General features: G+C 33.1%; 7 protein-coding genes across 7 annotated transcripts; 4 read left to right on the top strand and 3 right to left on the bottom strand.

Annotated features, from left to right (window-relative positions):
- The first annotated feature begins 20 nt into the window (after positions 1–20).
- On the top strand, positions 21–1,587 carry NAEGRDRAFT_77844 (uncharacterized protein). The gene is made up of 3 exons (XM_002683578.1): positions 21–747; positions 830–902; positions 956–1,587. Exons 1-3 carry the CDS (start codon positions 107–109, stop codon positions 1,550–1,552), a joined length of 1,311 nt encoding a protein of 436 aa, XP_002683624.1. The 5' UTR covers positions 21–106; the 3' UTR covers positions 1,553–1,587.
- A 170-nt stretch (positions 1,588–1,757) lies between these two features.
- NAEGRDRAFT_56563 (uncharacterized protein) lies at positions 1,758–2,968 on the top strand (the record flags this gene model as incomplete). Its single annotated transcript, XM_002683577.1, has 1 exon — positions 1,758–2,968. The coding sequence occupies exon 1, from the start codon at positions 1,760–1,762 to the stop codon at positions 2,966–2,968; it is 1,209 nt and encodes a 402-aa protein (XP_002683623.1). The 5' UTR covers positions 1,758–1,759.
- Positions 2,969–3,070: 102 nt separating this feature from the next.
- NAEGRDRAFT_61662 (uncharacterized protein) lies at positions 3,071–4,601 on the bottom strand (the record flags this gene model as incomplete). Its single annotated transcript, XM_002683276.1, has 3 exons — positions 3,071–3,967; positions 4,034–4,363; positions 4,440–4,601. The coding sequence occupies 3 exons, from the start codon at positions 4,599–4,601 to the stop codon at positions 3,071–3,073; spliced, it is 1,389 nt and encodes a 462-aa protein (XP_002683322.1).
- Positions 4,602–5,477: 876 nt separating this feature from the next.
- NAEGRDRAFT_2048 (uncharacterized protein) lies at positions 5,478–6,380 on the bottom strand (the record flags this gene model as incomplete). Its single annotated transcript, XM_002683275.1, has 2 exons — positions 5,478–6,069; positions 6,118–6,380. Coding segments are annotated over 2 exons (855 nt in total), but the record flags the coding sequence as incomplete, so codon positions are not given.
- Positions 6,381–7,104: 724 nt separating this feature from the next.
- Positions 7,105–7,855, top strand: NAEGRDRAFT_77842 (ras family small GTPase; the record flags this gene model as incomplete). Its single annotated transcript, XM_002683576.1, has 2 exons — positions 7,105–7,212; positions 7,255–7,855. 2 exons carry the CDS (start codon positions 7,105–7,107, stop codon positions 7,759–7,761), a joined length of 615 nt encoding a protein of 204 aa, XP_002683622.1. The 3' UTR covers positions 7,762–7,855.
- A 1,511-nt stretch (positions 7,856–9,366) lies between these two features.
- On the top strand, positions 9,367–14,795 carry NAEGRDRAFT_45297 (uncharacterized protein; the record flags this gene model as incomplete). The annotated part of the gene is made up of 2 exons (XM_002683575.1): positions 9,367–12,811; positions 13,219–14,795. The coding sequence occupies 2 exons, from the start codon at positions 9,367–9,369 to the stop codon at positions 14,793–14,795; spliced, it is 5,022 nt and encodes a 1,673-aa protein (XP_002683621.1).
- Positions 14,796–16,279: 1,484 nt separating this feature from the next.
- On the bottom strand, positions 16,280–16,759 carry NAEGRDRAFT_2780 (uncharacterized protein; the record flags this gene model as incomplete). Its single annotated transcript, XM_002683274.1, has 1 exon — positions 16,280–16,759. A coding segment is annotated over one exon (480 nt), but the record flags the coding sequence as incomplete, so codon positions are not given.
- Between the last annotated feature and the right edge of the window lie 42 nt (positions 16,760–16,801).

Here is a 16,801-nt window from a genome sequence, read left to right as displayed (position 1 = left end):
GTCGAAAAGACATTATCGAAAAGAGAGAAAAAAAACGATAATCAAAGAAATTTACCCACCACCACAATTCAATTAAAAGAGAGTAAAATTTAATTTGATCATCATCATGGGAAGTAAAAATTCAAAAAGAGACGGAAGGGACGATATCAACAATATCGAAACTAAACATAATATTGCTACACAGCCAACTAATTCCAATACAACTTCTACAACTACTACTACTTCTAATACAAATAACAACACTACTCAACAACAATGGGAAGAAATTCTCAAGTTTCCTCTTCCTTCATTAGGAGACATGAAGAAAATTGTTGAAGAAAAATTACTTACCAATGATATTTACAGTGCCAAATTAAAACATAATAGACCATTGTTGGAGAAATTTAGAGATGCTCTCTGTGTTAAAGATGAATTAATTAAAACTTATTTGACAACTGACTGGGCAGAAACTAAGAAATTAACAATGGAAATGATGAGTCAATGTGAAAGATCGACTAGTGCACTTCAAAGTACTGTCAGTCAATCAACAGCTGTTGCTGATGTCGGCGTGGTGACAAACAATGAAGTTGATGACGAAGATGAATTGGGAGTCGTTGAACAAGAAGAAAATCCTGACATTATTAATATGGGACAAGCTAAAATCAAGATTAAGTTTATTGTTTCGGAGGTTTCTCATACTGCTTCAAAGAGAGCTATTAGACGTTTAATTTCACCAGTTGTCTCTGCCTTTGATGATACATTCCCAGAGTAAGTTTCTAATAATATATCTGTGGAAGAAATTTTTAACACTTATCATTTTACTAATTGAATAATTCAAACCTGTTTATAGACTCGGCATGTTTCACAGCGCCTTACTGATAGGTCCATGGAAATTGGAATACAACAATAGTGCATTGTGTGTGGTAAGTGGTTTACTTTCATTTAATACGAATAATTATGTGAAATATTGAAATAGCCAAGAAAATGTGTCAGTACTGCTTCTCTCATTACTGCTGATTTGGGATCAATAACACTTGATGAAAGTTTGGATGTTCTAGTTTCAAAATTGGCTGATGTTATTATCAGATGGAATACACTCATGTTTTACAAAGATCATGGTGGAACTGGTAAATTTGGTAATTGTCAAGATTTTGTTGATAGTGTTCTCCATGCAATTGGAGTCTCCAAGGATAAATTATATCAAGGTCCAATGGCTGAATTTTTGAAAGATATGAGAACGAGAGGCAAATGTGATCTTGTTTTCAAAATGGATTCTGCTTTTAAAAAGAAATTTAACAGAGCAGAATCTGAAAAGGTTTTTAAAACCCATCTTGAATTGGATACATTTGTTTCAGAGCTTTTCGACATTGATCATCAATTTGATAGAAATCATCCATTAGAATATAATTTCCTGAAGAGCTTTGATAGATCTTTCTGGTTGAAGCATTTGAGATTCCCTGAGGAACATAAACCATTACAAAAAGAAGAGACCGATGACGAAGGTGTTGTCGTTCAGGTTTGCAATTGTCCATTCAAGGATCCAAGAGAGACCTACAGCATTGTTTTCAACTAGAATAAATACCAACAACAACAACTAGATTTTAACCTAATCCTTCTCCTATTAATTTTATTTGCAATTTGCCTCAAACATTTCTTCAAGCTCTCTAAAACTTTGAAATCGTTTCAAAATTGACCACATAATCATCACATGTTCAAATTATCAAGAAAACTTCAAAATTTTTTTGTGGTGAAAAACTTCAAAAACACAAAGTAGAAAAAAATGGGCAGAAATATGCAGAGAGGTTTGCTTCGTAGAGGCAAAAACAGAAAAGAATTGGAAAAGTCACGAAAAGCGGCATCAACCAAAAAGGCCCAACGATTGGAAAATATCGGAATTATGGCTTCAAAGGATGTGGATGAATCTGCTAGGGTTTATGAAGAACAATTCGAGAAGGGATTAAATAAACCAATCAAAGGAAGAGAGGATCGTTATGTGTCGAATAAGAATAAGGCTATTATGGATTTTATTGCACAATCAAAGAATGCTCCTCCAGCATCTACTACTACTACGAATAATGCTTCAACAACAAAAAAGAGAAGATTGAATATTGATAATGGAAATGGACCGATTGTGGAAAAATCAGCCAAACAAAGAAAAGTTGAAAAGAATACATCTGCTGTTTTTGCATCAAATGTGGAAGTGGTGACATCGACTGATGGCAGTACTGTCACTAATAGATCTACCACTGCTACTGCTAATAGTGTAAATAATGGATCATCTGATGATGGAACTGTAAGAAGACAAAATGCAGGAAAATCAATGAATGTGTTCACAAATACTCGAGGTGCTCTAGTTACTGCCATTAAGACTGGTAATTTGGATCTTGTTCCAGAATCACTTAAAGGACTTTCAACTTTACCAAATGAAACAACCAAGGCCAAACTTAAAAAGAAGGTCTATTTCAAGATGAAGAAGGAAAAGGAAGCTTTGAAGAAATTAAAGAAGAAATTAGCTCAAGAAACAGCTCTTGATAAATCAAAGGTCAAGAAACACAAGATGAAGAATGCTAAATTTGAAGATCTTGACGAATTTTTGGATGAAAAGGAATACGGAAAGAATGAAAGAAAACGTAACGAAACTCTTCTGTCTCTTGGAAAGGACGAAGTTGCAGATGAAGTTGGCTATGATTCTGAAGATTTGATGGAAGAAAAGAGAGATGAAGTTGCATTTGGTGAAGTTGCTCAAGAACCACCTCGTCTCAGTAAATTGAGAGGAAACTTGGAAAAGAAGATTAAGGAAAAGAAGGAAGAGGATATTGCCTTGGAAAAGCAAAGAGAAGCTGAAAGACAACGTGTTGTTGAAAATTATAATAGAAACAAATTAATAAGACAGCAACAAAAGGAATCTGGTGTTGCTCCAACTGAACAAAAGCAAATGCTTGAAAAATTAAAAATGTTGGCCACTCTCAGAGGGATGGAAAATGAGTAAACTTACTACTTCATTAAATTACTTTATTTTTACATTTCATACTTTAAGGTTAATTTTCCACGATCTTCAATAACCTCAAATACTTCATATTTCTATTAGCATCTAGAACTCTTGCTTTACTTTTTTATTGAAACCTCCTGCATCTCCATCTGATTTTCTCTTGTGCGAAGAGGAAAGGCAATTCTGGTGAACGTAGAGGTTGCATGATTCATCATACACAGCACCTTTCAGCATCCATTCTGCTGTCTCTGAATTGTAGAACTTTTCTAATTCCTCATGACAAACTGGACATGTGTCTTGTTCAGTGTCGGCAACAATTTCGCCACTACCTTCATTCACATCTTTAGGTTTGGACTTGTTGGTATTGAAAGTAGCAAAGAAATCGACTGCTGAGAGGGCGGTTGTTGAGGCTGTTTTGGTGAGAGATTGAGGATTAAATGATTCTGAATCACCAAATATAATTGCTCCAGGGCATTGAATTGCTTCGGTTTCGTCATTATCCCTTAGCTTTATCCATTCATCTTCCCCAGAGTACCACTTTCTCGATAAATCCTTATTATTTCTAAAGAATTGATTCTTTCTTTGGTGAACATCTAAATGTTCTCCAAGTTGTTTCTGGGATGAGAATCTCACTCCACAGTTCATGCACTGTTTAGTGAGTGCCTCATACAGTCGATGCACTGGATTAGATGATGGTTTATTGGATTGTTGCTGAGAGGAGCTTTGCATCATGGAATGGGTTGAGGGAATATTTGAAAATTGATTTGTTTGTTGTGTGTTTTTTGAGGAATTTCCCGAATATGGGTTATTATTAATGTTGACACTGGTTGTTTGATTTGGAGGAGCATATGGATTAGGTCTCCCAATTTGTTGAGGAAGATTAATGCTCATTTTAGATGTCAATTGTTTAAACAAAGATGCTGTTTGAGGATCATTGATTAATTCAGGATTTCTTTGTAATTTTTCAAGAAGTGTTCCTAAAAGAGCTTGTTCGGATTGCTATTCAGTTTTTAAAGAATTGAAATATGAAATATTAATAAATAGTAGTACAATTAATAAACCTACATCAGATGAAGATCCAACTCGTTTCATTCCACTATTTGATGATTGTGGCTGTTGTTTTGGTGGTTGTTGGACAACTCTTTGTCCTCCTCCTTCTGCAACATCAATTCTATTCTTAATTTCCTTTGCTTTTTCTTCTCCAAATACTTCTCCCCAGGTTGAGAGGAGTTTTAAATATGATTTCTTAGAGTTTGGAATGTCTTTGTTTTGTTTATATGCATAGAAAAATACGTCTGAAATACTTTTCGAAAATTCTTGTATGTATGGTCCTCCAATCTTTTTTGCTATAGAATCCAAAAGGTAGAGAGCATAGAGTTTCTCTCCAGTTGGAGCCTAATAATTATTATAAAACAAGATCCAAATAAATTCCGAATATTAATTAATTCACAACAACAACAACTGTACGTACAGTATTAATTCTAGTACAAATTACTTTAGATATTTCCTTAGCATATTCAATGTTATCTTGTGCAATTTCTGTTAACACATAAATTTGCATGCTATCAGCTGTTTTAAGATCAGTCTGAAGAGCTTCACTAAAATCTTGCACAACTTCTGGTAAGTTTGACATTTTTATAATTTACTTTGTATTATTATAACAACAATATATACACTATTTTAAATGTTTATACAATTTAGTAGATTTGTATTGCAGAATATCCGAATATGTCCAATAATTGATTCCGCCTTCTTTAATCCAAATCTTCAAATATCTTTTTCTCAACAAATACACTCCAAAAAAAACAGTGATGGTTCAATGATGTTGGTGATTTTTCGCTTCCGGCAGGCAGGAACGTATGTCGTGATGATATTTTTTTTAAAATTAAAATTAAAAAAACAATTTGTTGCTGGCGCCATTATTCAAATCCTAGACATTTCAGTGACAATAAGCTCATCTCAATATTATTGGTGAAGATAAAACATCGATCAAATAGAAAAGAGATAATGTGAATATTAGTTTTTTTTATACAATTTTAAGGGAATGATCTTTGGCTTGTTCATAAAGCTCTTTGAGCCTTATCTCTAGCTCCTTCTTCTCGTTTTCATCTTTACAGACATTGAGTTCTTCCTTTACACTTTCAATTAGTGCTCTGAAAAGCATTTCATCCTCGTCGCTTGTTCCCACCCCTTCATATTTATCATTTAGTGAACTTGGTACAATCATTTGTGGATAGGAAGGTGATTGGAGGAAGGAATCATGATTGGCATGGGATGGATCTCTTGGAATTGCAATCTTGTTTGCTGTTTTCTTGTTTGGATCAGATTCAAAATATTCCTCGAAAAATTCAGCTTCTCCATTTTCAATGGCAACTATTATTGGTCAATTAGATCATGATTGAAAAGTATACTTACTCTGTCTTCCCTTATCTGTGACAACTCCAACATCATTCTTGTGGGCCATTGAACCCTTTGGTATGTCCTTATTTTCTAATTCCTTATCATTACTAACTAGGACATTGTAGAAAAATATACAGACTGAATCATACATGAAATCTGGTCTTGCACTATTGTGATCACCCTCGAATCTAATCATATTCTTGTCTCCAGCATAGGTTTCATAGAGCTTTTCAGAGTGATGAATTTTGATAAAATCATCATTCTCAGCATGAGCAAATAAACCTGGAACAAAACATGAACCTGCACACTCCAATGGACCACAAGCTCTAATGTCAAATCCTGCTTTTCCTATAATTGACTTTCTTATTAAATTAATTCCCATTTTAATCATTTTCTTTGGTATCCAAGATTGGTATGAGTGAACAAGTTCCATTGACAAATCTTCCAAAGATGTGAATGGACTGTCAACAACAATACCAGCAATACTTTGATCAGTAGATGCATACATGATACTTGTTGCTGCTCCCATAGATCTTCCCCACAATCCAATTCTGCTTACTCTCTTTGTTGACCAAAGATATTCCACCACTGTTCCAACATCTTGCTTTTCATAAAAACCCAGTGACACATAGTCACCTTCAGAAAGTCCAGATCCAGTAAAATCAAAAGCAAATACTGTAATATTGTATGGCAGTAAAATACTGAAAAGTTGACAGTTGGTGATGATGATTCTCATGATTGAAACTTACCTGACAGCATCAAGAGCATCACATCTAGATCCACAGTTACCATGACAATAAATAACACATGGTAATCGTTCTTTAGTTCTTTGTGATTCTATTGGTTGATAATGAGAGCATTCTATTGTCTTTCCTCTAGAATTTGTCAATGTAAAATCCTTTCTTTCAAATATACGATTGTCGAGAGTAAATAATTTAGGACCAAGAGCAATCGATGGTTCATATATACATCTTTGTGGACGAATTATTAAATTACAAATTTCATCCCACAAATTTCCAATATTCTTAATATTAAAATTCATAATGATGATGATAGAGATAGGTAGTAGTAATATTTGTAGAGTGATGATCTAACACAAATAGAACAAAAATTGAATAGTAAACTACTATTATAATAAATATATAAGAGATGATGATAACGATATTTTCGTTTCTTCTCTCAAAAGGCTAAATGTTTTAACTGTTTGATGGGAGGGAAGTATACTGGGTGGGTGGTGATGAATAATATTATACAACAAAAAATCGGCCAAAACAACTCTATATCAATATAACAACTCTATGGTAATACAACCCGTATTATTTCTTCAAAGTTGTTGTTGTTGTTTGTCAGACAATTGATGATGTTTGGAGATGTGTGAGTGTGCGAATATTTTTCTCTTGATAATTTTGCTTCTGAAATTCTTTGCTTCATGAAAACGTAACATTTCCAATCCTTAAATAGATAATACTTCCAATTATTATAAAGTAGCTAAATATGATTGGAATGGTACATGAAGCATTATTGAAGTATTGTGATAAATTGAATTGAAAATATGCTATTAGAGAAGATAAATATTGTAAAGAAAATGACAACTTGAAAGGATTCGAATACTTTGAAGTTTGAACTTGTAAATGAAATTGGTGGAACATTGTTCCGCATTCATTAATAAGCTTTGTTAATTTTAAGAGTACAAAGTTCACTCACATCCAAACTAAAAACCAAAAAAAAACGAAACAATGAGTGATTACAAGTTAGTTATTTTAGGTAGTGGTGGTGTCGGCAAAACAGCCTGCACAATCCAGTTCATTCAAGGAAGCTTTATTGAAAGATACGATCCAACAATTGTAAGTAGTCCAGTTAGTTCTTTTAGAACTCATTCATTTCAGGAGGATTCATATAGAAAACATTTTGAAGTCGATGGTGTCGTCAAGGTGTTGGACATTCTTGATACTGCTGGACAGGAGGAGTATTCTGCTTTGAGAGATTCATATATGAGAACTGGAGATGGTTTTGTTCTTGTCTTTGCCTTGAATGATCCAAGTTCATTGACTGATATCATGGATATTCATGAACAATTGTTAAGAAGCAAGGAATCTGATGAGGTACCAATTGTTTTGGTTGGTAATAAGTGTGATTTGGTTTCTGAGAGAGCCATTTCCAAGGAGGAATGTGAAGCAGCTGTCAAACAAATGGGTCCATACTGTAGATATGTTGAAGCCTCTGCCAGAACTAGAACTGGAATTGATGAGATTTTCAAATCTCTGGTCAAACTCATTGCAGGATACAGCCAAGATGTAGAAAATGGTGAAGTTGAGGATGAACCTACCGAAGATAAGACATCCAAACAAACCAATAAGAAGAAGAGAAAGGTTAAGGTTTGTTCCCTCATGTAAAATTGTTCTATTTCTTGCTTAGAAAAGGAACACAACAACTATATAGTCTGCGAGTTTAAATTGTAAAATAATAAAACCATGATTTCAAAACAACATTTTATCAAAGACTAAATCAAAAATCTTAATATAAATATTTTAATATTTGGTTAATTCACATCTTTATTTAGTCACACAACAACGCTTAACAATTTCGCCACAATATTTTTTCAATGCCTTAACAGGACGTAAGGATTGAATTTGTCAATTCTGCGGAGAGGTCATTCTATTAAGAGGAGGTTCTTGATGAGTGTGCCAATTTTCTCTTCCCTATCGATTGGCTCTTCGGTTGAACCTCTAAGAGCTTTTTGAGAAAAACAGCCTCAAAATCGGTTCATCAAATATTCAGGCCAAGTGTTGTTGTTTGCTGCCTTGTTTATTCAATTCCATCATCATAACAACAACCAATAATAACGCACCGTCAGGAAATACATTATTCTAACGATATTGTTGCATGTTAAAGATATCTTTCTGAATTTGTAATTCCATTTGTAAAATATTAATATAAATATTATTATTGGACAAAATGATGGCAGAAAAAGTGAGGAGTCTCGCTATATCAACAAGTGTTTCAAGTAATAATAGTGGAGGAAACACTCCTCATACACTCTCAGGAGGAAACAGTTCACCACTCTTAGCCCCAGTCCTTAAAGAATATGAAACTGGGCAAAGGAATTCGCTCGATGACTCACGTTCTGCTCTCAATGTAGCTTCCGATATATCAAAGGGGTCTGCAGCTAATCCAATGGATAAGATAAGTTATGTGAATGCCAAAATTGAACAATTTTCAATGATGATTTTATCCTTGTTAGTGAAATCGCCTATTCCTCAATGGTCACTTTTGATGTTCCATTGTTATTCGATAATTTATGGGACTTTGAGTATTAGTTTTGAGTCTGGTAGGTTGGATTTCCTGTATTTTGCATTTATTTATTTGTTTTTTTGTTAGAATTTAACTTTTCCAAAATTGGAGATATTGTAATTTTTTCACAATCAGCTCTCCGAACTTTTGGATCTGATTGGTACAGTTATGAATCTTTACAAATTATAGTCATTATTTTGTTTTCTTTCGAGTTATTAACTTTATTAAGTTTATATTTTTCATATTTAGCATTTAAAAACGGAAGTTCCTATTTAGGGAAATTCAAGTATTTCGTCAGAATATTTTTATGTATTTTTGCAATATTTAATTTGGTATTTACGTATTGGGCAACAACATTTATTGCATGTGATTATAATGAAAATTCATATCGACTCAGAAGATTTCCAAACGTAGAGTGTTGGTCCTTGTTTAATGGAATATTAGCTGGATTTTCAATTGTTTACATAATTGTACAAATTCCACTCACAATATTAGGTATTATAATAATCATTGAATCTAGTAGTTTGGGAATGAGAAGAAGACCATCCTTTCTTTCATTGGAATCATTTGAATTTATTGCAATATTTTCAATTCTCAACCAATTATATGTATTTATTTCTCAATTTATTCCTCCTCAAGTATTTATCATTAGACCATTGCTAAACGTCATCATTTCAATTTTACTATTTGTATATTTAATATTGAACATGCCTTTTTTAAATCATCGATTTGGCTCAATATATGGAGGAGTTATTTTAGCCAAACTTAGTGGTAGTGAAAGTGAAATTGTATCTCTCTACGTGAATACTACTAATGACATGCCAATAGGATTGTCTATTTTATTAGGAGGTGGAATATCAGGTTTGATAATTCTCTTTTTTATTGGTTTTGGAATTGTTGAAATTTACAATCTAATAATGAAGAGAGCTGCTCTCGAATACAGAAATCAAATGGACGGAGTTAGTTTTTTCAATCACAACTTTCCAGAGAAGTATCTAAAGAATTGTCTAAAATTGAAAATGCATGCTACTGAATTGGATGAGGAATTGATTAAATTTTGCATGAGTAAAAAGTCACAACTCAACATTTCAACTTTGATTGTGAGTGCAGTTTACACATCCATATTTCATGATAATCCTCTGTTTTCACTCAATACTTTGAGATATGCTAACAGACAATCAAATATCCTTCAACGATTAATAATCCAAACTAAAATACAGGAAATTGAGTTGAATTCAGGACAGCAGACAACTTCAGAGATTAGAACACTATTGGAGAGGCAACTAAATCTTCAGGAAAAGTTGAGATTTTTAAGAAAGTTCTTTTGGCAATACTTTGTTTCGAATGAAGATGATTTGGAAAAAATTGACTCACTAATTCATGAAATGTTCAATGTACAGGAGTCAATATTATCTATTTTCAATCACTTAATGTTGAACTACCCAGAAAATCAACAAATATTGAAGAGAAAGCAACAATTTTTTGCTGAGTTTTTATTTGAAAATAATGACTATATGGATGCTTTTCAAAATTCAGAAATTGATACAAAATCTTCAAGTATTGATTTAGATCGATCAAAGAGTTTCAAAAGATCAAGTTCTAAAATAATACCAATCAATGAATCTTTTACTAAAAAACAGTCATTCAGGTTGACTGAAAAAGTTTTCAGAGATTCTATTAACACTCATTTGAATTTGAAAAAGCAGAATATTTACTTGTTGATTATTCAATTTATTTCCATACTATTCATAACTGGGGCTATTATCACAAGTTTTATTGTTACTTCCAATGGAAGCGACATCATTACAATTAAGAATAGTTGCCAGCTATCGTTTATTCCTCATTCATTACTAAGAGAAGTAAAACTAGCCAGCCATTACCATTCCCTTGATTATTTCAATTACTTCAAGAGTAGAATATCCACTTTGGAAACTTTTCTAAATAAGGGGAAAATGAATCAGTATGGAGTATTGAAAAATACTGAACTAAACTATTATTCACAAAACAATTTCCCTGTCATTATTCCAACAATTTCAAAGAATGGAGTGGTGATCAATTATCAAAATGTATCCATCTCCACAATGATAACTGATTTGAATGTTATTGGAGATTCTATCAAGAATTGGAAATTTACAACTCTAGAAACACTCAATAGTAATTATGAATATTTGTACTTAGAATTGAACCACAACAGTACAAGTGAATATTTAACACGTTTCTGCCAATCTATGGTTAATGAAATGATTTCAAAACCATCAGATCAATTAATTATTGTATTCAGCACATTAATTGGCTCCTTCAGTATTGTGTTTATACTGTACTTAATATTTTCAAAGCTGTTTTTCAATACCAAAGAAAAGATCATTTCACTCTTCACTAAAATACCTAAAGATGTTGTTGGTATGATATTTCACTCATTGGAAAAGAAATTGTCAAGACAAAAATCGAATGAGAATCACAATATTTCTCCATCTTTTCTCAATTTCTCAAAGAAATTACTATTGATCGTGGTAATGACCTATTGTGTTTCAATTATATCATTATCTATATCATTTTGGGAGTCGATGGTTACTGATTCATATTCACACAGTGTAACATTTAAAATAAGTCATATGGGAAAATTTTTGAATTCAATTAGCAGTGAGCAGTTGATGCTTACTAATACTTACTTGGAAAGTAATACGTATAAATATAGTCTTCAATCAGGTCTAGAAGAATCATGGATTCTATTTAGGTATGGATCTGAACAATATCCAGAAAATGTCAAGCAATTTGCCTTAATGATGAATGAGGTTCTTGAAGATAGTTATACAAATGAAACAAGTTACAGCAACTCTATTCACATCACAGCTATTTCCGACATTTACTCCAATACCTCAAATAATTGTCATATTAAGTATGCGTGTGACGGTTTAGATTCATTAATTGAAAATTATGCCGTAATTATGGATAGCTTATATTCATCCAACATGGGATTGGAAAATGAAAATTTATTTATCAAATTAATTCAAATCAATAAGCTGATTAGCGATAAGATTGATTTGTTATCAACCTATTTAGTGAGCTCAATGATTGGGGTGAGAATTCCAATTTCTCTGGCCATCTACATCATAGCCTTATTCTTGATATTCATTAATTGCTTCTTTCACTATTCTCAATTAAACAAATACACTGAGGAATGCAATCACTTGAGAAGATTATTGAACATGCTACCAACTGACACAATTTCACATATTGAAGAAATTAAACAATTCGTATTGTTTTACAATTTGGGAGAGCGTAAGGAAAAGAGTAAAACAAGCAAATCACAAGCTATTTTAGATGGAGCAGTTGATGGAGTGATTGTCTTGAAAACCAACACGACTCTCGTTGAAATTATTAATCAATCTGCTTGTAAAATGTTAGGATACGCCATGAATGAAATAACAGATGTAATGGCACTCTTTGGTGAAGGTGAACAAGCTAGTAAATTGAAATTGCTCCTCGATGTCATGTTCTCAGCCAAGCAATCCATTGGCGAATATGTTGAACTAGAAGCATTGAGAAAGAATGGTTCGACTGTAGCTGTTGGAGTTTCTCTGTCTGTTTACATGTACGAAAATAAGAATCTAGTCACCATCTTGTTGCGAGACATTACATTTGAGAAGAAGTTTAAAATTCTACTCGAAGAGGAACGCAGGAAATCTGATTCTCTTTTGTTAAATATTTTGCCTGAACGTATTGCTGTGAGATTGAAAGCTGGTGAAACATGTATTTCAGAAAAGTTTGATGATGTTACTTGTCTGTATAGTGACATGGTTGGATTTACCAAAATGTCATCAACTTTGACAGCTACTGAGCTCATTCAATTATTGAATCACATTGTGAATGGATTTGATAATTTAACACACATGTTCGGATTGGAAAAGATAAAGACAATTGGAGATGCCTACTTCTGTGTAGGAGGCATGTCAAACCAATCGTCAGATCACCCCGAAAAGGTTATTCTATTCGCCACTCACATGTTATCAGTCATTACAAAATATAATGCGCAACAAAATAAGAATTTGAACATTAGAATTGGAATTCACTCAGGACCAGTTATTGCTGGATGTATTGGTAATCTCAAATTTGCATATGATTTGTGGGGAGAAACATTAACTATAGCTAATTGTAAGTTTTGTAATTTGAAAATTGATAATGACAATTTGCCAAGTGATGGAATCGAAGGGAATACCTGGAAGAATTCAAGTCAGCAGAAAGACTTATGAAAGAGTGTACGATATTTTCGAATTTGATGAAGTGAAAGGTTTGGAAATTAAACCATCAGTTGTGGTTTCAACTTATTTATTGAAAGAGAAACACCATGATATTTCTTTAATGACAGTTTCAGACCAATCATTCGAAGCCATGTTCTCAAATGTGAATTTACACTCACACGAAACTTATCAATTCCTTAAAATTGTTCAAGATACAGCATTTATCAATTTGTTTAAGGAATTCGTAAATGGAACTCCAAACTGTAAGTGTAGTTATGAAGGTTGAATCATTACAATACATTTCAATATTCATACAATTAGCTGATATTTTGGCTTTCTATTTACACGCCATTGAGTACAAGGATAATGCAAGCTCTCCAGTTAGATTTGGAATTGCTAAGCATTTAGTGAAGGAATATTTGGCAGAAAATGCTCCAAAGAGATTGAAATTTAAATACATGAAGAATGCATTTGGACCATTTCAAATTAAATTCAATGAATGTAATGAAGATAATTGTCCAGTTGACCTATTTGAAAACTTTTACAATTTGTCTGTTAGGGCACTCAAACACGAATTTCCAAGCTTTGTCAAATCAAAAATTTTCAGCAAATTCTTGGAACAAAAGAAGAGAAATCCAGAACAGTTGAGATCCTACATGAAAGGAGAAGGAGAATCATCAAGTGCAGATGAAGATGATGAGAAGGAATTTATTCTGTTTTGTGAAAAGTGTGGAACTGAAATTATTAATTTGGAAAATCACAGATTTAATGATTGGGAATTTGATAATAGAAAGGAATTATTACAAGATTTGAATCAGTGGAGAGTTATATTCGAAACTTCTGGTGGTAAAACTTATTTCGCACCAGAGGTTTCTCACAATCACCTTTCTAATTCAAGACGTCACGTGCAAATCAAGTACATTTATGATATGAATTGTACACATCACGAATTATTCAATGCCTGGATTGACCACGACTCGTATGGTACCAGGATTGACCATTTGATTCAATCTCAACAAATTGATTTCGTTAAAGTTGGAAAGTATGCGCATACTGTTTGTCATGAAATATTCAAAATGCCATTCCCACACAAGAATAGAGAGCTAGTTCATGCCTACAGTTGTCAATACGATAGAAAGGAAGAAGTTTACTTGTGCATATCTCGTTCCATCAACAATCCTAAAATGCCAATCAACAAATATAGAGCTGAGATTAAAACTGCATTCATGGTTAAGAGACTGACAGATACTTCGTGTCGTTATTACTATTCTATAATATTTGATCCGATGGGAAGTTGGTTGAAACCAGAATGGTATCATAAGAATTCATATAGAGAAACTCAACAAGAGTGTTTCCATGTTAAACTTGTTAAATTTGTTGATAAGAAACAGAAAGAAGGAAGAATTAGTAATCCATCTGGTCCAATAGTTGAATCTCTCAATTATTATTTGCAACAAGAGGAGGCGAGGTTGAAAAAGAAGTCTTTGAAGAAACAAGAAACACCTCAAAAACAACCAAACAACACTAGAATGCCATCAACGAAGAATCTCAACAGAAAGAATTCTAAAGCCACTCTTCCTACTACTGATTCACAGCTTCAGCAACAACAGCAACCAGCAACTAGTGGCTCACCACAATTGACTACTGTTCTGCAACCACCTGATGTTGTTGGAACAACATTGGATTTGAATAATACTGAAGAATATTTCGACAAGCAACCAAGTGTTATTAGTAATACCCCATCATTGAGGAATAGTTTGAATGCCATGAATTTGATAGATGAACATGTTCACCATGTCGAAAATTCTAATCGCACCCAACATATTACAAATCAAGAAAATGATCATGACAATAGTGAAACAGACCTAATTGATCAAACAGGTGGTGATTCTCAATAAATTTATTATTGGAAGCAACAACATTCCTTTACAGGATTTCTAAACTTTTTCTTTTGAGAAGCTCTAGGAGTAAATTCGTCCCGAATAATGTCGTTTTCCTTTTTAAAGTTATTATCAAATAATGGCTGTTTCTTAACATGCTTTCTTGTTCCTAAAGTTGATGGTGCTGATCTCTGTTTTCTAGCAGGAACAACATTAATAAACGTAGTGTCCAATTTAGTTTCAAACAATTTTGGACCATCATCTTGTGATGAGAATGACAATTGTCTTTCCAGTGGTTGCTCATTTTCAATATAGAACAAATCATCAAACATGACCATTTGAGATTCACTCTTTGTCTTTCTGAGTGGAATAATTCTGTTACTTCTTATTGAGAGAGGAGAGGAGCATCGTTGAGCTTCAACTTTAGCATCTTCTGTGGAAATAAGGAGTTTCATGTGTTTTCAAACTATTCGAGTTGTTAGATATTATCGTATTATTCAATTTGGAAGAGGGAGAAGGTTTTGGCATCTCATCCGAATAGCTTCTTACTTGTTCTCGTTTATCAACTGGTTTAAACCTTACTTGTTCCTTTAAACAATAGGGACAACTCAGTGAGGAACATTTAGCTGTTTTACCATGATCCAGTATATCTTCCATACAGTATTTACATATATATTGTGAACAACAGTCGACTTTGAAAATTTCTACAATTTATCATCACATGATAAACCGAACTAACTTCGGAACGCAATTACTTACTCTTAAAATACATCATACATATAGGACAATAGTACTTGAAGGCGTCCTTTTCCTTTCCATTGGGTGTATGTTCCAATCCATTCTTCATTCTGCAAACATGAATGTTCTGTGTGTTGGAAACTTTAGAACCATTGGCATAGTAGAAGGTTTGGGAGGGAGAGGTTACTTGAGGTGATGAAGGAGGTACTTCTTGAACTAATTGTTGCTGCTGTTGTTGAATTGGTGAAGAATTGCGATGAGCAATCGCTATCCTTAATGCTGTTGACATTTTTTTAAATTGAGGAAATTGAAACGTTTGCATTTTCAAAGTGGCGGTAACAATTTTGGCGCCAATAATTCAGTTACATTTATCAATGAATTCTAACACTAACTTGCAAGTTTTAACAACTTGGCTGGAAACTGTAAATTCCAATTATGTACCATACCATGCCATTCACATCTTGCAAAAAGTATCTCATTTTAGAAAAATGTAATTTATTTCACACATATTATCTTCTCTTATAGATACATGGCTTCAAGACATCAAGATTGGTAAAGTTTGGATCTTTGAGGGATTTTACCTCAGAGTAAGGCTTAACCTTATCAAATTCAAAAATTACAAAGTATCCATTTGGTGTGGATTGTTTTTGTAATTTAAATCCAAAATGTTCAACACATGAAACGAATTTTACGAATGGGTTAATCTTCTTCTTTGGTGATTTTGATGGAACTTCATCTTCCATAGTATTTGACTTTGTTTCCTCTGTTAAAAATCTTGATTCCAATTCTGCAATTCTCAAACAACCTCCTTGTTTACAAATCCTCGATGATTCTCTCAAATAATCATAAAAATTGGTGCCCATCAATGAAAGACAAAAGATGACACAATCAACACATTCCTCTGAGAGAGGTGTCTTTCTCATATCACAAGCTACAACTTTATCATTTGCAGCAACTAAATCAAAAGAGTGAATTGTCTTTTGCTTTGCATTCTTGGCAATTTCAGCTTCTCCACAACCCATATCAGCAACAACCCAGTTCAATGGTTTTCCATTTAAATATTTAATCATGTTTTTAACAGGTTGGAATGGCCACTTTTCCATTGATTGTCTATATCCATCATGATAAAGAGTGAACAGAGAAGGATCCTTTTCAAAGAGCAATTTTGCTTGATGACCTGTTGTGGTGTAAAGTTTTTCATTCAAGAAACGGAATTTAGATGATTTTAATTTCTCTTGGAATTCTTGTTGGAGGGATGTTAATTGAGAGGAAGAAGAACCCTGTTG

The sequence above is a fragment of the Naegleria gruberi genome (genome assembly GCF_000004985.1).
Source record: "Naegleria gruberi genomic scaffold NAEGRscaffold_1, whole genome shotgun sequence".
NCBI classification, from domain to species: domain Eukaryota; phylum Heterolobosea; class Eutetramitea; order Acrasida; family Naegleriidae; genus Naegleria; species Naegleria gruberi.
This window is presented reverse-complemented; position numbering and strand designations above follow the sequence as displayed.